Genomic DNA, 23,427 nt, shown 5'->3' with positions numbered 1-23,427 from the left:
GCGATGGGACTTGAATTAGGTTAGGTACCACTGCCTGTGTCGGGAGCAGACCCAGAGTCCAAATAACATAACGTGAATTGTTTTCTAAAACTGAAAAGCGGGTCTAATTCTGGGAATCCTGATGAGAGTCTCAGCTTTGAAGCGCAGGAGAAAATGGGACCATGGTGCCATTTGCAACTGGCCTCCACGGCGTTGTTTCTGCGCCGGCGGGCACCTGAATAACCCAGAGGCTCCGTCCGGGCAGCCTCCCCGCCGCCTCCCGCAGCGAGCGGGCGGTGCCGGCGGGCGGGCGGTGCCGGGGGCCGCGGGCCCTCGGGGCTCCAGCCGGGGCGCTGCGCTGCAGCTCCTGCGGCAAAGCCCCCGGCCCTGCCTGACGCAGGGGAGCGGCGGCGCCGCCGCCCCGCGTACCCCCGGCACGGCTCCCGGCCCCGCCCGGAGGTGAGGGAGGACCCGGCGCTCCCCACCCGGCGCCACACGGGGGGAGTTTCTCCTCAGCGCGGGCAGGTGGGGCCACTCCGCCGCCCGCCCCGCCTCAGCCCCGCGGGGCGGCGCGGGCAGCCCGCGGCGTTCCCGGCTCGGCCGCTGCCCCTCGCCGGCAGCCGCCGCCAGCAGCAACAGGTCCGTGCCCGCTCCTCCCTCCGCCTGCCAGGCGAACAAAGGGGCTGAGCGCGGCCCCGCGCCCGCCCGGCCCCTCCGCCAGCCCGGCCCCTGCGCTTCAGCCATTTGCCTCGCCTGGCATCGCGGCGCCGCTCGCAGCCGCCTTCCCGCTCCCGCTGCCGGGGCGAGGCGCCGGGGCCGCTGCGCTGCGGGAGCTGCCCCCGAGCTGCGCGGGGCTCATCGGCCGCCGCCGAGAGGTGAGCGGGAGGCAGCGGGACGGGAGCGGGGCCGGGGTCGCGGAGCCTCCGGGCAGGACTGGTGCCGGTATCTGCCGATATCTGCAGTAAGGACCGCGACGTGCAGCCACGGTAGCCGCGTGTGTGTGAGAGGGGCTGCTGGAGCACTGTCAGGTTTAATCGTGTTTCTTTTCTCTTTCCTCTGGCCCCCTTAATCCACCTTCTCTGGGCAGCGGGGAGGCCGGGCATATCTCCATATCCCTTCTCCGTATGTCGCAGAGGAGCCAACCCTGATGCCTGCGTATTTTATTTTATTATATATATTTTTTTTTTTATCCTGCTGACCTGTTCAAAATCTAAATGACTCTCTAACGTTTAGGGATGTGTAACAGCAGGAGATTGCTTTCCGCTATAAATTCTTCATGGCGTGCTACCCTATCTTACTAAAAGCACGCGCAAGCCCTGGGTGAACATAAGCACGCAGGATTTGGCAGGGTGGCAGATGCTTCAAAAAAACTTATACCGAATTTCAGGAGGTAGATTTTTATGTCTGGTGATTTAAAGCAACAAAAAGCAGACTTCTGAACCCAAACTTACACGTAACACAGAAAACGATAGTATTAAATCCTATAGCCAACTTTTTTCACCCATCAGGAAAAAATAAAACCCTCTAGAAACAATAACATTTTGTAAAGCTTTCCCACAGCAATTAAACCAAATAATAGAAAACTGGAGCAAAAAGCTAGGGAAAAAAGTAGGACAATAAAAAAATAAAATAGGAATAAAATAGAACAACCTTTCTGTATGATCTGAGAAGCAAAAGGGCTTCTCTGTTTTCCAGGGACTTAGCCATCTGTCTCCCAAAAAGGAATTAAGTGGGATATTAGTGGAAAATAATAATTAAATTGTCAGTAGTATTGACAAAGCAGTATTTCCTCCCTTGTTTAATTGTTTGGCCCATCCTGCTTGTTCTGCGTTCTCCTCTTCCCAGGGCCCATCACACAGCATTTATTCACTCTTTAATTAGGACATCCAGTGCATGCCAGTGGGATGCTCTGGTCATCCACTGCTAATGGCACTGTCTGATGAGAACCTGCCAAGAGCCAAGGACTGGTCCCATGCCTGCCCCGGCTCCTCTGTGCTCTGCAGAGGACTTGCTTCTGGCAGTGGAGCCACTGAAGTCAGTGGTGCAACTCAGAAGCTGAAGTTTGCAGGACTGCACCTTGATAATGTCAAAAGGCTTCCTTTCTTTTACAAATGCTGTGTTTGCATCACTTTTCAATATAACAAATAGTCCAAAGAGATGGACAGACTTGAAATGTCAGTAAATATTAGAGCACCATTATTTGGCAGGAACATTCAATTAAAGTCATTAACTGGCTTTACTATAGTAAAGCAGGATTATAGTATTTAGGGCTGGCCTAGGTTACCATAGAGATGACAATGTGGTGAGATGACTGCATCCAGATCCTACTTACCAGGGGTTTCAGCATCCTGTAGTATCCTGTTGCAAGAGGATATTAGTGGCAGCTGACTGCTAAAGAAGGGTATAATAAAACATGAAAGGAAATCCTGCAATTTCTTTCAAGGTAGAATTAAACTTTTTTTTAATACCTTTTTTTTCCTTGGTGGGATCATTTGTGGATTTTGCAGGGATTTTTCTGTTTATCCTTACTGACAGTACACAGCATTTGCGGTTGGGAGTCTGTTTCTTGCCTCTGAACAGAAGCAGAGAAGTCATTTTATGCCACTTCACGTCTTTGAAAATACCCATTTAAAAAACAAGCTCATTTTCATTGTATTATATCTCATTAGCCTTCTCAGGACATGACATTTTTACTCTTGGTGTTTTATTTTTGCAGTGAAACTGTCATAATCTATTGTTTCTGCTTCATGTTTGGTCTCAGAGTTGTTATGTCAGTGAGCAGGCATGATTAGTTCCTTTCATTGAAGAAGAATTACTTTATAGCAGTTCAGGATTTGACAACAAGTTTAACCTGATGTGTGACCAAGCTCTCATTGAGCAGGAAGGGACCCTGCTCTTTCCCTAGCCTGGGCTGTATATTCCTGCCCAATTCCCTGGGCCAGAACTCTTCACCATGTAAATGGACACAGTAAATGGACAGAGATTTTGCCTTCCTCCTGCACTTAATTAAGCAAGCACTCAGTTTACACTGCAGATGTTGGCATTACAAGTAGGGCTAGTCCTGTGAACAGAGTGTTTAAATCTGTGTGTAACTCTCTGCAGGATCAGGACCAATTGTTTGGCAATGCTGCACCCTTTTCTTCATCATAAAATGCTCCTTGGATGCTAACTGGCAGTTTTGGCTTCAGAAGGATTACAAGACTGGGTCAGTATTGTATGTGGTTGATTGAGTGTTAATGCAAAAAAATGCTGGTTGGGTGTTTTTATTCTGCGCTATACATTTGGTAGTTCCCAGTTTCTTTCTTATAGCTCATCAGCGGGGATAGCAGGATTCATGATTGGTTAAGTCAGTTTATTTAATGAAAAACAAGCACGAGAAAAAATCCAGTGGTTCTACAGATCTTGCACCGTGTGTCAGGGAGAGAAGAAAGATGTGTCACATAAATGCTTTTCAGGTGTGATTTTCACAAGCTGCCATTGCTGTGCCTCTGGCTGAAACAGACAGATTGACAGCCTTTTTTAACTCACTTGGAAGCGTGCCAGAAACCACAATCTTTCTATACAAATCAACATATGTTGGTCAAGCAGCTTCCATGCTGTTACGTTGTCTGTCACAACATAATTTGCATTAATTGAAGTTATTTTACATTTATGCATTCATAGATTAGCACAAGCTCTTAGTTGTTTTTCTGGACACTGACTCCTCCAGGAGTACTTAGGGAGCTAGATAAGTTTTGCATCTCAGCTTTGGATCTCTAAATGCTGGCAGGCTCCTGGACTTGTGAATCATTTGAAACTATCAACCTGTCAGAGTTCTACAATACTTTTGTTTTTTTCTTCTTGAAAGCAGTTCTGCTTTTTTCTCTTTCCCCCTTTCTTGTAAGTAGATTGAAAAAACAGGCCCTAAGCTCTGGAAATGAACTATTATTTCTGCAACCCATATTTTAGGTGTTAGACAGTAAGAACTAAAAGTCAGCCCTTTGCTGTGGGAGTGGCATGTGAAACAAATGTTCTGATTCCGTCAGTCAAAGACAAATCCGTTCTTGGGAGAGTTTTTCTCTTATCCTGTAGCTTTTTTCATCTTTCTTTTTACTGCAACTCACTGCATTGCTTTAATTTAAAAAAAAAAGCTACTGTTTACATTTGTCTGTACAGTTGTGGTGGATTAACCTTGGCTGGATGCCACGTGCCTACTAAAGCTGCTCTATTACTCCTCAGCTGGACAGGGGAGAGAAAATAAAGTGTAAAGTCTCACGGGTCAAGATAAGCACAGTGAGCTATCACTCACCAGTTACTGTTAAAAGCAAAACAGAGTCGACTTAGGGAAATCAGAGTAGGATAATGGGAAATAAACCCAGATTTTAAAAACATCTTCCCACCATACTTCTCTTTTTCCCAGGCTTGACTATACACTTGAATTCTTTACCTTTCCCCCTTCCGCTGTGGTTTAGGGGTAGAGAGACTGGGCATTGTGGTCAGTTCATCACATTGTCTCTGCTGCTCCTTCTTCCTCACAATCTTCCCCTGCTCCAGCAAGGGGTCTCTCCCATGGGTGAAGGCTCTCCATAAAATTCTCCAGCATAAGTCCTTCCCATGGACTGCTGTTCTTCACAAACTGCTTCAGCATGAGTCCCTCCCATTTGGTACAGTCCTTCAGGAACAGACTGCTCCAGCATGGGCCCTCTGTGGGGGTCACAAGTTCTGCCAGCAAATCTGCTCCAGTGTGAGCTTCCCACAGGGCAATGGCATCCACAGCATCCACCTGTTCCAGTGTGGGATCCTCCACAGGCTGCAGGTGGATTTCTTCTCCACCATTAACCTCCATGGGCTGTAGGGGCAGAGCTGCCTCACCATGGGCTGCAGGGAAATCTCAGCTCCAGCGCATTGTGCACCTCCTCCCTCTCCTTCTGCACTGACCTTGGAGCCTGCAGATCTGTTTCTTTCACATATTCTCATTCCTGTCTTCTCTCAGTTTGCTCTTGCACAGTAACTTTTTCCTCTTCTTAACTCTATGATCCCAGAGGCACTGCCACCATCACTGATGGGCTCTGCCTTGGCCACTGGAGGGTCTGTCCTAGAGCTGGCTAGCACTGGCTCTGTCAGACATAGGGAAGCTTTTAGCAGCTTCTCACAGAAGCCACCCCTGCAGCCCTCCCACTGCCAAAACATTGCCATGTAGACCCAGTAGAACAGTGTAGGAAATCCAGATGCTCATGAAGTTAATGGAAAGTTTCCTTGACTGCAGTGGGGTTGGGATTTAAGGTGATGTCAGACTCTGGCTGTATCAAAATTCTCTGTGAAACTTAGGTGGCAGTTTCTTGTTACAGGCTACTATCACAAGCCTAATTCTCTTCAAAGCCATGGAAGTGAGCAGTACACAAACACACTTCTTCAACAGCAACTGATGATTGAGTTTTGAAGTTTGGTTTCCACAGTAGATGTAGAAACAACAAAAGTAAATGTCATTTGAGTGCACTGTAGTGTGAGCTTTGGAGTTTGTCAGTGCCATGTGTCCCAAGAAGTTTTAAATTTTGATCTTAGGAAAACGAGGGCAAAGACTGTTCATTTGCATTCATGTGATAAAATTCACTGATGCTGCTTCTTGTTGTTCAGGATGAGGTCTATACCACTCATTCTCTGTGAATGACCTTTGAGACAGGCAAGAGAGTTGGAAGAATCTGTTAGTCCTATACCTGGACAGTATTTCTGCCAAGACATTTTGCAGCCTTATGGGAAATAGATACTTGGATTGTACTCCCAAAATCAGGCATCTTTTCACATGACAGTGGCTGAAAAGCCTCAGTATCTGCTTTGAGATGTTGCTGATGTGTATCTAAAATCTTTCTAGTCAGAAGCAACCGAAGTTTAGACTTCTAACTGAAACATCAAAATCTCTAAATGGTCAGAACCACAAACTAGGATCCCTGAATCTAAGCTTCTTCTCACAGCTCCCAAATCATAGCCATAAAACCAAACATTTCTCTGTGTTCAGCATTCTGATGTAAAAGTCTTACTTCTTATTCCGGCTCCTGGCTGTACACCTCTGTCCAGATTGCAAACTAATAAATGCAAGGATAGAACTATGACTGTTGAACATGCTGTATATTTAACTGTATGCATTAGCAACCCTTTATTCTGTAGCACTTGAAAATGAGAAGTTTGAGTCATGGATTAGTCAGACATACTACAGTCTTTACTTCTACTCTGTGTCAAAAAGTCCAAAAGCAGATGGGACAGTCCTGTGACCACAATCACCCTTCATGGTTGTGTTGCTGGTCTGTATGGCTCTTCAGAAAGACCAAGGATCATTTTGGGGAAAGAGAATTCCAAAGTGAAAAGCAGTATGTACATTTCTTCAAGGTATTCAGGATGATCTATTTGACACCTGCTTTTCCATCAAGGCCTTTGGCTAAAACAGAGAAACCAAATGGACGTGAGGTGAATGATCTGAACAGAGCAATGTTTTGACCTAATTAATCCAGAAGTTACTGTCTTGGTAGAGGAGTGAAATTCTTTGGCCTGTTCTTGCAGGAATAAGATTAGATAACCAGGCAATCTTTTCTGTCCCTTTAATTTAGATACCTGTCTGCCTTGTTCAATGGAAAAAAAAACATAGTGGGAGATACTGAATTGCCTGCTCTAAATTCTTGCTGTAGAAGTTGAGCTTAGTCAGAGAAATTAGTGCCAGAAAACCTTTGCCTGAACACTCAGGCTGAGCATATGAAATTCACATTATAGTAAAAAATGCTATGCATCCAAGGTAGAAAGCGTCAGCCCATGAAAAAAAGAGTATTTTAATAGAAACCTATTTTATTTCTGTCTCAGAATGGTCAGCAAGTGTTAGCTTCTGCTAATGTAAACAGCATGTATTACACTCAACTTTCTCTTCTTTTCCTGTTTAGTTCCAATGATTACATAAAGTCATTTCATACTTCGTTAAGCCCTCAGCTGCATCACTGCTGCTAAAAGCATTCCCATTGTTTGGTGAAATCTGGGCTGACAGCCTACAGGTACTCCTGATAGTGAAGGCTTACCTCAAAAGTACCTATGACTGCAGCATGCGTTTCTGCTTTGAGATCAGCGCAAGTGTTTTTCAATCCTAGCACAAGTCAGAATGGCTTAGATCTCCAGGCAATATAGCTGAGCCCTGACCCACTAAAGGCTATGGAAAGAAGTACAGAAACTTCATTTTTGGCAGGGAGCAGAACTCAGGATTCTTCTTCCTCACCCTCAAAACCATTTTTTATTGTTTCTCTGAAAAGTAATAACTGCTTTAGTCTGAAGGAGAGTAAGCCTTCTTTCATAGACTTGATGTTTGGGCACTTGGTTGATATTTGGGGGTTTCAGTATTGTCAGGCAAAGGAAGGGATAGTGACAAGTTTCCCGTGGGGCTTGGTCAGAGCTCTAATCATTGTACAGAACATAGCAGCAAAAGTCAATACTGCTACCTTTTAAAGTAATTTAGGTATATTTTGTAGAGGATTCTGGGCTGAGGCGCCCAAAGCAAGAACTAAAGTCCCCTGATTGCACAAGCTAAGCACTTCATCACCATGGTCTTTGGTATTTTTCTACTGGCTAGCCCTTGGTAGCTCTCATGCGCTGATTTTTGAGGATCCAAATCATTTGGGATCTAATTGTACCCACCCATGCCTATGTGTACAGAACCTGTGTATATTCCAGTTTCCATTCCAGGAGCTGGTTACAGGTAGATCAGCAGTGCTGTACAGCTCAGACACACAGCATCGGTCTCTCTTGCAGGAAAACTGGGAGGTGCATCCCACCCACAGATTAATTCTGTGTGGGAATATGGCCCAACGTATATCCACCTTGGCCTGATTTTATTGAAAAAAAAATAAAAGAAGTCAAACTTCTGTGAGTAACCTAGTAGGTCACAGTTATAGGACCAACAGCAAAGTGTACCAGCAGCATTTCTGCCATAGCAAGCTGATTCCTTTCCTTCTTTCAGATTAGGGCTGTCATGCTGGAGGCTTTGCTCTGCTATCTGATCTGGCTGGCTTAGCTCTTACATCTTTGCTACATTGCCAGCTGCCAGATAAACCTGCCCTCAAAGTCAGCCTTTGCCATGTTTAGCACTGTGGCAGGTCTCTCTGTATTTGAATCTAGTCCAAAGTTTGTGTAGAGACAATGTCTGCAGGAACCTGGAAATTTTCTTGAAGTCAAACTGCCTGTAATATAATTTTTATTTGCAGCTAGAATGACTGTAAACCTTAATTTTGAAGAAGTATCTGGACAAAGAAACTATATATGAGCTCCAAAAATGAGAAGGGTGCCATTCATTCCGTGTCTAAAGGACTTCTGCCTTTCTTAGCATCACTTACTTAATTTGTCAATAAACCAGTGAAACTGTTCAGTTGCTAAAAGTGGGGCTTTTTTTTTTCTCTTAAGTACCAGATCTAGAGTTTGTCTGGGGGAAAAAAGCATTTTCATTATTGCCTATTCTTCTACTTTCTTTTCCTAGGTATAAGTCTCAGAATAATGGGACTGTTTGCTTCCCTTTGGAATCTGTTGTTACCTCTCACGTTCGGTCTTTCTCAAGCACAATGGTGACATATTTTGGCAGATTTATGGTGCTTTGGGCTCTTCAATCTCTATGTCCTTTCTATAATGATATAAAAGCAAAATCCAGTTTTATCTTAGAGCAAGAATTTAATTTCCTCCAAAAGTTACCCCATCTTCTGTATTAAATGCAGTACAGAGCAGGTGTGTTGGCAGAGTGTAGTACATTTATGGAGATCAAGTGCTGTTCTGGAATGCAGAACCAAGGCTGACTCTACTTCCATTTTCAAAAATCTGTCTAAACTAATTTGCTTGTTTGCTTGACTTGGTTTCTCAGTGGATATTCTCTTCCTCCTTTGTTAGTACCAACACTGCCAAAGTGTTTGTAGAGACTTTGAATATGTTTGCAATTTGTTGACAGTTTAATAATGAAAAGCATTTCTGCAGTCAACATTACCACATTGCATTACATTACACACTAATGCTTAAATGAGGCTTTTAATCATCACAAGCTGATGCTTTGCTTCAAGTCAGTACTCCTTGTGTATGGCAATTTCCAGAATTTAAGGTCAGAAAGGATTTCTAGATCAACTAGTCTGCTCCTGTCTAATTTTATTTACCCTTGCTTCCCAGCTGCCTTCCAGCAAGGCATATACTCAAGATCCCTTTCATCACATTACAAAAAGGATCTTCCCATGTCACATGAAATGTCCATGAAGATCCTGCGTCCTACATGAACCATAATCCAGTATTGACAGAAGTGTGTGGTAGGATAAAAATGTGTATTTCTCCATGGGATACTTCTTTGTCTTTGAATATTTATACCCTGACAGTTTTCTCACTCAGGATCCTTCTAAGCTGAATGCACTTTTTGGGTTTCATTCTATAGAATTCCTTGAGCCCATCCTTCCCTCTCCCTATCAATTATGATAAACTTTAATTAACCACAATATTCTCTAACAGTCTTTTTTTTTTTTTCCCTCAGCAGCACAAATCTTTTGCTTTGTTTTCACTTACACTTGGTTTGCTTAGGGTTTCTTCACCAGCCTAAGAAAGCCTTCAGCATACAGAATTTTCATGTGCCTACACTTGTGCACAGTCATCAAGTCACAGAGCAAACATACCAAGCCCTGAAGAAGTGTCAGCTCTGCCTTTTTCAGGGTGACTAAGGCTTGCTGTACTAGTTCTCCAGGCTACTAGCACAAGCCACCTTTTCTCCAAAGCCATGTGTCTGTTAGAGGGTTCCTAGGCTAGGTATCACCTTTTTGCTTGGGAGCTGGTGTGCAGCGTGGAGACAGAGTAAGCCTTTGTCTGGTTTCAAAGTGCTGTTCTGAGTCTCTCACTAAAGTGGTTTGTTTATGTCTCTGAAATATTTTGGTACTCTTCTTTGTCTTCACAGATTTTTAAATGCTACTTCCAAAATGTAAAGCCTTGAGTGTACATGCTTCCATCCATTCAACCACCATGTTCCATTGAAAACATACTAATGCTGTAGAGGAAAGGGAACGTTTTCCCTGTGGGTACTCTGTATTTCCCAGTACACACATTGAAGGACTGCATTCATCCTTTCATCTGTAGCACCACGCTGGTATGTTTGGTACTGCTGTCAACTTAACGTAGCTGTCCCTAGATATGATAGAAGCAACCAAACTTCAGTTTATCACAGACGTGACCGCATGCTCTCATATTTAGAAGTGTAGCTGTGTAGAATTAGCAGCAATTCTGCATTAAACGTTTTGTTACATTCAGTATAGTGTTGTCATGCCATACTTATCTCTTGACCTGTAGTGCATTAATGATAAAGACACCACATCAGCCCTGGAGTTTTTCCCAAAGGTATTGTAATCACTCAAATTTGTTTCTGAGTGGTTCTTTTGTCAGACTTTCTTTACTCTGAGGGATATTGGAGAGAACTTGCACTTAATCTTTGCTTTTGTAGGAGTGTTATTTCCTTTTTGTTATGAGAACTCCTGAGAGGCACTACTCCTCCCTAACTATTTCAGAAGAATCTAAACTGGAAGGAACTCAGAAAGATAGTTTCCTTTTTAGAGAATGTCTGCCTCTATGGATATCACTGTTAGGAAACCTTTTCTCCGGTCGTGATGTCTGTTTAGAACTTGTATATTTTTGGTTTAGATTTGTTAGCTATACTATCAATTTAATCAAGCTTTTGATAATATTTTTATTATGACTTATTTCCTCTCTCTCTTCCTCCCTGCCCAAACATACACAGCCATTTCTCCCCCTGAATTTCTGACGAGAAATTGCTCTCCACATGGTTTTTGTGTGGTCTGTAGTCATAAGCTGCAATTCTTAAATGTTTATTTTTCTTTGTGGTTGTATGAAAATGTTGTAGTTATGAGATAAAGACCAATTCATACCTCTATTACATATTGTCAAAAAATTAGAGCACCTTGAGAGGTCAAAATTTGCATCCACACGAGTGTGAAGGCAATACTATAAAAGCCATATATCCAGAGGCTCAGGGCAAGACACTAGGATTGTAACATACCTAACTTTAAAAGAGGGAGAGAAAAAAGTTATTCTTTATGCTGTTTTTCTTGAGGTGGCACATTGAAAGACAATTGTACTCTTTTCTTAAAAATAGGAGGTTAATAAAGTGGTTAAGATTGAGAGTTTAAATTTGTAATGAGATCCAACAGTGCAGGACCTTTCAGAGAAACGTCATCTTTATGCTCCAAATATTTTCCCTATGTACAAAGAGAACATTTTTTCCTCCAAATTTCACATATCTACTCAGTGACCAGGAGTGTTGCAGACTATTTTTATAAGTATACAAACCACTCTACACTTGACACTGCCTAGACTTCACCCTGACCAGTTCTACTTTCAAGTCATTGTTTAGTTTTTAAAATAAATATAAGGGATGTTATTTCTCTTTTGATGATCCTGCCTCTTTAGACAGTATACAGAGCCTTAATCATCTCAATCAGATTACACCCCTATCCCAAGGGACTTCTCTATTGAAGTAAAAATTTGGCAGTCCAAGTTTTTATAAAAGCATTTTTTATGGACTAGGTGAAGCAGAATGGTGTTCTGTCATTTCTGAACTGGTAAGTTTGCTGGAGAGGATAGCCTGTTTATGTAGAGTTGCTTATGGTAGGGAAAGCACTGCTTTTATTTACCACGTGACTGAGTCAGAGCTGTTTCCATTTGTGAACTGGAGAGAAGTAACCCGGTTCCTCCCACATGCACATATTCCCCGGAGAAAGTGGGTCTTGCTGGAGGAGGTGGTTTGGATCAAAGGCTATTGGCACTGCACAAGAAAAACGAAGAGAGAACAATTCAATACAAGCATTTAATTGGATTTTATCAGAAGGACTGCCAAATGAATGCAATGCCAGGAAACTTTACCTGCAGCTCTTTATTACAGTTTCTCTGTCAGAAAAACTGTGCTTTCTTATCTGTGCTGTTACTTGAGCAGTGTCTCACAGCATTTGAGGTTGGGGCCACACATTCAGGGTATTGTGTGTGTCATTGCCAAGTCTGTAAATACAGTTCATGTTTGTTGGCAGCTCCTCTGTCCATTAGCATTACATCATCCCTAGACCAAACCCATGATAATGAAAACATTTTCAGACCAAGTAATTCAGCTTCTGACTTAAAAGTCCCCAGTATAAAAGGTGACCTCAATCCATAGGTACCATGTACTCTCAATAGATTGCTTCCTTTCCCAGTACCTATCCTGTCTGTGAGTTTTGAAAAAATGTTAAAACCAAGTTTATTTTAAGCCAAATGAGATCGTCGGGTGGTCAAATTCTTCTGAATAATCACAGCTATCAAGTATCTTCTGCAATTCTGTACTTCTTGAATATTCTGTGTTGCAAGAACAGCAGTACAACTCTTTGATCACTGTAGGTAAGAAAAGAACAGAGGAGGAGTTCAGTATTGTATTTCCATCAGGCCCTTTCAGCATCTTTCTGTTTCATACTAAATCCATGACCTTTTCACTCAGATCAGTCGTGTTGCACAATTGTGGCAAGGTTCCACTACTTCTCTGAATTGTTTTTTCAGCTTCATCTTTGTGTAATTCTTGTATTTTGTTTTCAACTAGACAGAGGTGCTGGGATTGCTGTCATGGTCATTGCTGTCATTGGCAAAATCCTCCAAACTCTCTTTCAGCTTTTCTAAGTCTTCAGCTTCCCCATATAATTCCTTGTTGCCTTAATTGTATGTGGTACTTCAAGTCCTTCTCATGCTCAGCATGAAATTCAGCATATCCTTGGTAATTAGCTTTGGATATACCAGAGGATAATTTTCTTCAGAATTCTGCTGTTTCCCATTAGCAAGCAATGCCATCAGTCCCTCCTTATCCTTGCAATTCCTCAGGGGAATTGTAGTGAGTTAACACAGACGTTTGTTATAAGCTTCTTTCTCAATAACATTTCAAATATGTCAAACCAAACTTCTAAACCAAGCAGATATTTGAATATGGGAAAAGGTATGATTACTGTGCTTGAGGAGAATATCACCCTTTTTTTTTCTTTTCCCATTAGCTAAGAAAGTTGAAAAGATAAGTTTTTCCGGTTATTGTTTGAAGTACTCTGAATATTCTAAATGGTGATTTTCCTTTGGGATATAATGGAAGAAATACATTTCACCGAAGAGAGATATTGCTGGTATTAGAGTTACTGGTTTTGACTTTTCACATTTAATCACCCATACTTCTAATTTTTGGTAGCATTCTCTTTCATTCTTCCTTTATAGTTTCATTTGCAAAATCAAGCCATGACCAAGAGCTTGAAACTATGTAAAGGTACTCAATCCTTCTTGTAGGGGAGATACATAAGTAGAAGTTAGGAGAAGTGGTAGAAGTGAGGTGTGTCAGGAATGGCCAGAGTATTCTTAGTTGCAGTAGTTGCTCTGTGTACTGTTAAGACTTGATGAAAAACATAATCACATCAACAGGGATGCTGCCCAGTACACTTTCTATAGACACACTGAGTGTACACAGATCACTGCAAATCTTTTTGTCTAGTTAAGACATTACTGAGAAAACTCAGTAAAGCTTGACCTACAGTGTTTGGGTTTGGACAGCAGGAAGACTGCCACTAAAGCTAGCCAAAGTTCATACAGTCATAGAAAGTTCCTAAGTCCCAGATTTTTAAACATTCAGATGAGGAATACAAACTTGGTGAGATCTGCTAATTCTAATAAGTTTTAAAATGCTGTTGTTGTGATCTGAAGGTCTCCAATACCCAAAAATCAAGCCTTAGCATTGATTCAGTCTAACTGAATGTGATCAAATGTAGTAGAAAGCCCCTTACTGAGCAAGTGCACAAAATAAATCACTATGTGGGACGACTGATATTACCATTTAAGTAAAGTTTGCATTGCAAGTATGGGCTTCTAGATTTCCTGTCTGTGTCAGGGATTTCCAGACAATGTCATTTACCAATTATGCTTTCAGTAAAAAAAAAAAAATATTAAAAAGTTAGATCTCCCTAATGCTAATTTAACAGGGTAAATGAATCATGTCTGTGAAAAGGAAGCCACAATGCATATTTTACATAGAAATGAGTGTTCCTTGAGGACTGTGAAAAAACTGACAAAGGGGATTTTAATGGAAATTAATAACCTCCTTAAAAATAGAATCAGGGCTGCAGATACTTATTAAATTATGTTAAGTACATTCAGACAATTTTTATGTGTCACTCATCAAAACTTAAACCAAGTTTTGATGCTTGGTTCCAAGTCTGAGAAATTCATAAGCAAACATGAGGCAAAGAAATGGCACTTCATTAAATTCTAAAAACTATACTTGTGAAATGAAGGTACAGCTGGGTGGTGATAGTGCTGACAGGGACTAACCTACTTACAGCTATGCCCTCCCTGTATCCTGCCTTTTCCCACAAGACACTTCATGTTCTAATTATCTATTGTGATTTTTTTTCCTTGCCTCTACTTTTATTTAACAGAATCTTTGAATAAAGACATGAAGCAATCTTTATGAAGTCTGATTAACACCTTGCTAATGCTTTACGGCTACATATGCTGCTACACAAATGGTGAGATTGCTTTTGTCCCAAGTACAGAAAAAATACTTTCATGTGTTTTGTAAACACTCAGGATTATTAGCATACTTACAGTCTCTTTAAGATATTCTAGATATATTATTAAAGGAGACATAACTTTAATGCTCCCAGACTTCTAACTAAACAGATAACCTATCGATTTTAAAAATAATATTTTTGTTTTAAACAGGGGGAATGCATATGAGGAACGTTGATATGAAGAGAACTTCTTGAAGGTCATCCAAAGTCAAATTTGGCTAGTGGGGAATTGCCTTCCAGAATAGACTGCAGCCTCAGCCTTCCACTGAAACAGTTGCACAAGGTGAATACATCATGATAGTACTCCTAAGTATCTGCCGTTACTACTAAGTATCTGCCGCTCATCACCCAGTGCAGTGTAGGGACCAGTTGTCTTGAAAAGGATTGCAGTGCCTGCAGATTGCTTAAAATTTCTGCAGAGCAACGGGAAAACCAGAATTGCTTTTCAGGCTGTTCAGACGGGGCAATCCCACGTCCCACCAAAAGAGCTGAGGTTTTCAGGGACTGAGCTAGCGCAGTTAGCCGCGGGAGGCGGCCGAGCCGCAGGGTGGATCCCCCAAGGAAAGGAGAAGCGGCGGTTTAGCCCCGGAAACCAGAGACGGCCCCGCCTGCGAGAGCGGCGGCCCCGAATACTAATCCTGGGAGGCGGGGGGGGGAAAGAAGCCGCGGGGGAGCGGAGGAAGGCGCGGATGCTGAGCGCTGTTGGGTCTGTCCCGCAGGTGATGGCCGCGCCGCGGCGGCCGGCAGCGCTCTGCACGGACCAGGCGCGGCGCCGGCGCAGGTAGCGCGGCTCCATGGAGGGCAGCGGCGCGGCCCCGGAGGAGGAGGAGAGCGGGGCCGCGAACGGCGCTCCCCCCCCGCCGCCGCCACCCACGCCGGCCGCCCCCTGCGGCTTCAGCTCCTCCCTCTGCTTCAGCGCCGCCGCTGCCGAGCCGCAGCCGCCCGCGGCCGGCGGCCGAGTGGTGCAGAACCAGTGGGAGATCAACAACGCCGCCTGCCAGCCGGAGGAGGAGGATGAGGAGGTGGTGGGGCCACGGGACCGGCCGTCGGAGGAGCCCGACCTAGTGATCGAGGTGTCGGGCCGCCGTATTCGGGCGCACAAGTCGGTGCTGGCGGCCAAGAGTGACTACTTTCGTGCCCGCGCCTCACGGGACGTCCTGCGGGTGAAGGGAGTGAGCTACGGTGCGCTGCGGCTGCTCATCGACTACGTGTACACGGCCCGCATGGGCGAGGTGCGGCACGACAACCTGGCTGAGGTGGTGAGCGGTGCCCGCGTCCTGCAGATGCCCTGTGCCCTGCACTGTGCCGCCGAGGCCATGCGCGCCCAGCTCTGCCTCGGAAACTGCTACCAGCTCCTCTGCCTGGCCAAGAAGCAGCGGTTGGCAGAGCTGCGGGAGGCTGCCTATCGCTTCATGAGCGACCATTACCTGGAGGTGCTGCGGGAGCCCAGCGTTTACGGCCGCCTCAGTGGCGCTGAGCGGGACCTCATCCTGCAGCAGCGCATGGATTCCGGCCGGCCCTGCTTGCTGGTGGCCGAGGTCAGCGATGCCTTCGAGCGGCCGGGTGGTGGCAGCCGGCCACAGAGCCGCGAGAGCAGTCGGCCACAGAGTCCCTCCTCCGTGGTGTCACTGGAGGAGAGTGGCTCCCTCATTCACTACTACCAGGAGAGCACCGGTGAGTGGAGGGTGCTGACACGCCTGCCCGAGGAGGCCAATGCCAAGGGCTGTGCCATGTGTGTCCTCCACAACTACCTCTTCCTTGCAGGGGGCATTGTGACGGGGCCGCTGGGCAGTGAACCCAGGGCCCGCCTTTCTGACAAGGTCTTCTGCTACAACCCCCTGACTGACACCTGGAGCCAGGTGCGGCCGCTGGCTCAGCCCCGCTCGCAGCTCAAGCTGCTGGCCCTGGATGGTTACCTCTATGCTGTGGGGGGTGAGTGCCTCTTCACTGTGGAAAGGTATGACCCGCGGGCCGACCGCTGGAGCCCTGTGGCACCTCTGCCCAAGGGTGCCTTTGCTGTGGCTCACGAGGCCACCACTTGCAACGGGGAGATCTATGTGTCAGGAGGCTCCCTCTTCTACCGCCTGCTCAAATATGACCCCAAGCGTGACGAGTGGCAGGAGTGTCCTTACAACAGCAGCCGTCGGCGCTCTGCTGACATGGTGGCCTTCAAGAGCTTCATCTACCGCTTTGATGTGAGCAGTGGCCGTGGTGGGGAGCAGGGCCCAGGTGGCGGGACGAGCGGCGGCGTTGAAGTTTTCCGGTACAACACAGTGGCCAAGTGCTGGAGCCAGTGCGCCAGCCTGCGGCCCAGCGGTGGCCCCATCCAGCCCTTCCGCTGTGCCCCCTTGGGCAACACCATCTACTGCGTCAACCGGACCGGCACCCTTCGCTTCAGCCTAGCCCAGGACGGTGAGGTGGAAGCAGATGGTGGGCTCAAGGGCACCTTTGATGGGGAGCTTCTTAAAGCTCCCTTGGATGCCAAGGGTGTCCTCCTACCCTTTGTACTTACCCTGCCTGAGAGGCTGGACAAAACCGGGGACCAGGAGGGCTCCCTCCCACTGTAAGGTGGCCAGCCTGGCTCTGGCTTCCTGAGAGGGAAGTTGGGTCACAGATCCACAAACTCCCATCTACAGAGGAGACCCTTTCTGTTCTGTGTGCAGAGAAAAGGGACTTCCCCTTTCTGCCTCTCTGCTCTCAAGATGTTGAGCTGGTTTTATCTCAGTTGTAACTCTTCTCATGTTTGCTGAGCTTTGTGTGAAAAGCCAAGCACGCAAAAGTAAAAGCTGCTATAAAGGATAATCTCTGGATTATGTTTGTGCCAATCCCCAATCTGAGAAAAATATTTTTAAACCTGGATTTCCAAAATATTCTTGACAACAGTCTCATAATGGGATGTTAGTGTTGGTTGTGTGTTTAGACGTAGTTGCAATCTGGGCTGGAGACTTCTCTTATTTGTTGTTTTTTTCCCCTCTGGGATGATACTGAGGGATAAACATTGCTGGCAACATAGTTTAGCTGCATTTGTTTTCATGTTAAACCAACTATTTCCTGTGTTTAAAAAGTATAGGAAGAACATCTCCATCACAGCCTTTCATTTCTGGTGCAATTGATGGTTTAAGGAAGCTGTGGCACTGTATTAGTCCCAGGAATTTCAACCACAGATGATTTAACAGATACCAAACTTAATGTTTTAAGTAACACAAATGTGAGCCACATGTTTTACTTGGAATGCAAAGGAAAAGAAAAAAAAAAGTCAAGTTACCTTTCTAAAATGTGGCATTTTATGGTAGATATGAAATGTAGATATATTCTTTAATTGAAAAAGGCAATGTTTTTTTCTATGAAAACACACTCTTTTATTACCTTTCTTGATCAGAGATTTTGAATTAAAAATGAACTGAAGCTGTTCAGATTGCAACCAATTGACATGACCATGTATGGCACTAGAGCTGGGGAAAAAGTTTGTACTTTATATGCTCTTTAATTAACTGCAGGTCAAGGAAGGTTAACCTAAACCAACCTGTGGCAAAAGGCCTTTCCCACTTATTTGCAAGACCATCAAAAGGGGACATGGAAAATAGGAATGTGCTACACATATTGATTATATTGTGCACTAGCATGATGTTACTTCTCTGTCTTTTGATTGAGAGACTGCTTTATTTATTTTGAACTAATGATTGCTGTAATCAATAAGTCCTTGTTAATTGCAGTACGTGCTGATGGTGTACGCTGTCATTGTGATTCTAAACTGCCCAAGAGTGCTGTTTGTGGGGCAGCATCCAAAAGAGGCAAAACCATACAAAACTTCCTGCCTGTGGAAAGTTGGAGCACACTTTTTGTCATGTTACTCAGAGCTGGAAAACATGCAATGTCTGCACAGACAGACTATATTGAAAAGGGCACATGTGTTTATTTTATACATTTTATTTTTTAAAAAAAATCAGTAGGCAAGGCAAATGTTTTAGCTTTATGTTAAATCACTGAGAAACCTTTTCTGAAAAAAGAACCTGTGTTTTTGCTGGTACATTGCTGTATTTTCAGCATGGAACTCACATGGACTATGGAAGAGAATTGTTTATGCTCAAAGTTCTAGTATAGATTCATATTTTAGAAAGACATAGGGATCTTGCATCAAAAAAAGCAAATCTTTTTATGTATTATTAAGATGTTTTTGTTAAACAAGACTTTAGCATTCTTACACATAATTGCTAGTTCCAAAGGAAGGCAGCAGGCTCTGTCCTACGAGATACCATCTGTACAAAAGAGAATAGTGAACTTCATAGATGCTTCTTTTCTTCTCTTTACTGTTTGGGGTTATTTTTCTCTTCTCGTTGTTGTTGCACAGGATTTTAATGCAGCTGATCTGGTTAGTCATTCTGTAGAAAACAGTGGCCCAGTCCTAGAAGTTCTTAGCCAAGTGAGCCTGTTCCCTAGTGAGCTAATTAAAGCATCAGCCAGGCAGGAGCTGTAGGCCTGTGGAGTGTGACATTTATCTTAGCCTCATTATAGGTTGGTACAGTGGAATTTAACATCCTTCACAGAATATTTGATTTAATTCTCAGATGAGAATCCTTGGAAATATTGACTCTAGATTAAATTACCGTATTGTAGCTTGAGTAGGAAAGAAAAATTACATGTTTGCTTTCAGCATAATTTTTATGTTAACTGTAGAAAGTATTTCAAGCTGTGTAAGTCAAGGCTTAGGTGCATACTTAAACTAGAGATGTAAGTGCTAGGCCAGATTTTGAAATAGTAGCATCACCAGGAACACAAGGAAACATCTGTTTTATCTTGCAATACAAGGCAATTTCATAGTTCAAAGACTTACATAGTATAGTTCTTATACTACAGTGTAGTGAGGTATCAAGCCAGGTTTTGCATTCCTGTTAATTAAGCATTTTCATTCTGCTAATGCCATGAAAATGCTTCTAAATGAATTTTGAGAAGCTTCCATGGTTTAAGATGTGACAATAATCCACAAACTTTAGGAATAGAATGAACCATATCCTTTCTTCCAATATTTATTGCTGTACACTATGAAGAAATACATTTCTACAGTAATAAGTGCTTGAAAAACCTGCAGTGGTTTGTGTTTTTGCTAGCTCCTATATTTTAAAAAAGTTGAACCAAGTGCTTACCTGCTTTCATTGTTTATACAGTGTCAGTGGGGAGAGTCTGGGCTTCATTAGTAGCTGTCTATCAAACCTGTTTCCTTTGCACACTGCGTAGTCACAGCCTGATGATTAACAACAGAGGCATGTTTCTAGCCAGATTTCCTACTCTGTGGCCTCTGTTTCCTCCCTGGTAGGCCTGAGGCATGTTTGCTGAGAATTGTTTTCTCCCCCAGTTCTATCTTCACAAAGAAGCCCCCTTCCTGCCCCCAAACTTGGGTACTAAAACCATAATTTAGGTAGTCTTCAGGCATTTAAAGACTGAAATTGTCATTCCAGAACCCTACAGTTTTACTTAAATCTATCAACAACTGTGTCTTTGAATTGGGGAGCTGCTGAGCAGTTCCCTTCCACCCATTTGGAACTGCTCAGAGCAGTTCCACATCTACCTACCAAGTGGGATATCCAGAAACCACTGATGTAATAGGGTTTAATTTAGGTACAAACAAAAGGCCAGGCCACCCTCAAGTTGTGTTTGCATGTGTTTTGCTTTTAAAACAGCCATTTTCTCTAGAGTAGCCTGAAGTGTACCATATTTACATAGGAACATGGAGACCTATGTGTGCTTTCTTAGCCTGCAAGCATTCAGTCCACATCTCCCTCTCTTTGGTTGTCAGTGGGCTAAAGGAACTATTGGGGCTAGTCAAGGTAGTCATGAATGTAGTCCTCCTCACTGAGTGATCTGAGACTAGCGAGAGAGACACAGTCTGTCTGCCCTGCTCTCTTTCTTCCCCCTGAATCTTACAGCCCTCCCATTTTAATGGGACATGCAGGAGATAGTTGCCCTAATTTTTCAAGGAGTAATTTTTCCTTCCTAGACTACTCCTGTTTTCAAGGTCATCTGCTAGAGAATTTAGGATTATTCCCATAAGAGAATTTGAATTCCCATAAGCTGAGTAAGGACTGAACTGGGGCCTTGCAGTTCGTGTGTGTGTGTGTGTGTGCGTGTGTTCTCAAATCTCGATGGCTGTTCAAGAGAGGTACATTGGGACCACCTCCTGCGGCTCTTCCTGAGGGGTGAGCTTCATGCAAATCCTCCATAAGCTTACACACATAGGCTCCTGTACATTGAGTTCTGAGTAGCTTGCAGGCCCCACCTCTATTCAACATAGATTTAGTACAAATTGCTACAATCAGACATGTTTTCTTTGGAAAGCTTTTGCAAACAGGCTCTGTGTTTTGGGTTACCAGTCTGAAGTGAGCTCGTCCATGCACTGTACTGGGCAGCCAAACAGGTAATTTGGGTTCTTCTCAGGGGTGCCACTTCCATAAAGAGGCATTACAGTACCTAACAATGAAATGCCTAAAGCCTTCATAGAACCTCAAACTAAATCCCGATTTCAATAAAGAAATGCTATTAACAAATGAAACTTTACTGTTTCTATCTACTAACTGGTTCTGTAAAATAGAAATCTTAATTGCAGCAAAAGCATGTGTACAGATTCTGTTTACACTTGAAACTAAGTCAAAAAAGTAATTCGCAAAAGAATAATCCTGTTTGATCAAAACTGGCACTGTTAAACAACATGGGGAGGATGTTAGTCATACTCTAGTAATGGCTAAAAATGTGCAGTTGCTGATGTAAATTCTATCCACAGAAAGTTTCTTTGTAAATAAATACCTGGTAAAATTTAAAATGATAAAAGAATAAATTACTCACATGAAAGCCATACCTCTCCTGTGCTGTTTGAGTTGCTCTCAGAGTGCTGTATCCCAGATACCACTATTCATGAGTGGCTATTGCTTTTCCTGATTTACATCATGTATTCCATTGACTGCTCCATAAATCTGTTAACTTTCATTATCACAAAGCTTAACAGTGGTGTTGGTGCTTAGTGTCTGGACTGATATGTAGTGTTTTCTGCTGGAATTAATCCAGACCTAGACAGAATCCTATCTTTGGGCTTTTTTGTTTTTTCCAGTAGCATTGCTCCTGAGAAACTTAAGAAAATACAAGAAGGGGAAACAGTAGTACTGTTGAACAGTCATAGTAAAAAACATTTTATTAATTTGTCTTTTTTTCTGCTGTTATTTTGCAAACTGGATTGGCACTGGTTTAGCAGAACAGCTCTGTTTGGCTATTTCCAATAGTATGAGTCTGAGTAGTATTGTAGCAAAGTATGTTTTTACTTCTTTCCTGCCTCAGCTCCTACTCTGAGATAATGTAGTTTGTTCCATGCATTTACTACGTTGCTGGAACTATTCTGACTTTGTATTGCTGCTACTAAAAGCAGAGGCTGATACACAAGCTCAGTGAAATTGTGTGCTCAGTGTATGTGATGACACACTTTTCATTTGGTTTGGCCTACTGAATGTTGAGAGCTGCTGGAATGAACCCACTGGTAATAGGAATCAGCAGGAGTGCTGGTTTTGGCTGAGGTCAAGTTAATTTTCTTCACAGTAGCTGGTATGGGGCTGAGTTCTGGATTTGTGCTGAAAACAGTGATTATAATAGAGATGCTTTCATTGTTGCTGAGCAGTGCTCACACAGAGCCCAGGCTTTTTCTGCTCCTCACCCCACCCCACCAGCGAGGAGGCTGGTGGTGCACAAGGGCTTTGGAGGGGGCACATCTGGGACAGCTGACCCCAACTGACGACAGGGATATTGCAGACCATTTGTTGTCATGCTCAGCATATAAAGTTGGGGGAAGAAGAAGGAAGGGAGGACATTTGGAGTGATGAAGTTTGTCTTCCTAAGTCACCTCTATGTGCTTCCCTGGGGATGGCTGATCACCTACCTGCCCATGGGAAGCAGTGTATGAATTCCTTGTTCTGCTTTGCTTGCAGGTGCTGCTTTTGCTTTGGTTATTAAACTGTCTTTATTTCAAGCCATGAGTTTTCTCACTTTCCCCCTTCTGATTCTCTTCCCCCAAATCACTGGGAGGAGTGAGTGTGGGGTGTGGAGTGTGGGCTGTGTGGGGCTGAGCTGCTGGCTGGGGTTAAACTGCAACAGCATGCTTTTTTGGAGACTAACTTTCATGAATTACTGAAAGGAAAGAAATGGGAGTGAGGGATAGGACGGAAGAGATTAATTCAGATTCAAAAGTACCTACTGTATATCCAATTGAAACAACTAGCAGGGAAGGGAAACCACAGTTGGTACTTGAGACAGTTATGACTATAGGGCCAGGTTTTTTTCAACTATTTCTTGAACAGGTTAGGTTTTTACCAGTTATATTGCTACTTATTACCATTTTACACCTGCAGTGCTTCTCAAACCACCACGGTGTTTAATAAGCTACCTTTTGCAGGAGTCTCTTGCTTTGTTTTCAAGTCTTAGTGGATAAACCCTTGACAAATCTGTGAAATCATGAAATAACAATGTCGATGCTGCCACTTTCAACAGATTAATGCAAATTCTTTAGACACTGTTCACAGTTCAGGTGAATTATATGTGTAACTGATGTATTAATAGTTTCATTTTTGAAGCATATATAGGCAAAGCTTTTTATGTACTCCCAATTTATGTTGTAATGAAATAAATACTTTAAAAAAAGCTTATGCTCCCCATTAGGGATTTCTGGGTAATTGTTGTTTTTTGTTTGTTATCTATCCAATCAGTAAATGGTATTTTATTTTTTCTTATAAAGCAAAGACAAAAATATGCAAATTATCAGACAGGTAAATATTTAGGAAATGTTTCTAAGACTAAGCCAAAAAAAAAAAAAAAGAAAATTTTCATT

General features: G+C 43.5%; 1 protein-coding gene across 2 annotated transcripts; it reads left to right on the top strand.

The window, feature by feature from the left end:
* The first annotated feature begins 611 nt into the window (after positions 1–611).
* Positions 612–23,254, top strand: KBTBD11 (kelch repeat and BTB domain containing 11). Of its 2 annotated transcripts, none has more exons than XM_053938536.1 (3): positions 612–854; positions 14,722–14,853; positions 15,290–23,254. In XM_053938536.1, exon 3 carries the CDS (start codon positions 15,365–15,367, stop codon positions 17,135–17,137), a length of 1,773 nt encoding a protein of 590 aa, XP_053794511.1. In that variant the 5' UTR covers positions 612–854; positions 14,722–14,853; positions 15,290–15,364; the 3' UTR covers positions 17,138–23,254. The 2 variants fall into 2 exon arrangements, with proteins under 2 accessions (XP_053794511.1, XP_053794512.1); XM_053938537.1 differs by lacking the exon at positions 612–854 and adding an exon at positions 14,437–14,525.
* Positions 23,255–23,427: the final 173 nt, after the last annotated feature.

Source organism: Vidua chalybeata, chromosome 3 (genome assembly GCF_026979565.1).
Source record: "Vidua chalybeata isolate OUT-0048 chromosome 3, bVidCha1 merged haplotype, whole genome shotgun sequence".
Classification (NCBI taxonomy): Eukaryota; Metazoa; Chordata; class Aves; order Passeriformes; family Viduidae; genus Vidua; species Vidua chalybeata.
The sequence above is the reverse complement of the archived record's forward strand: the minus strand, read 5'-3'. Positions and strand labels throughout refer to the sequence as shown.

Bases quoted from the DNA above. Each gene is read 5' to 3' on its own strand.
- KBTBD11 (XM_053938536.1), top strand. From the start codon at position 15,365: ATGGAGGGCAGCGGCGCGGCCCCGGAGGAGGAGGAGAGCGGGGCCGCG.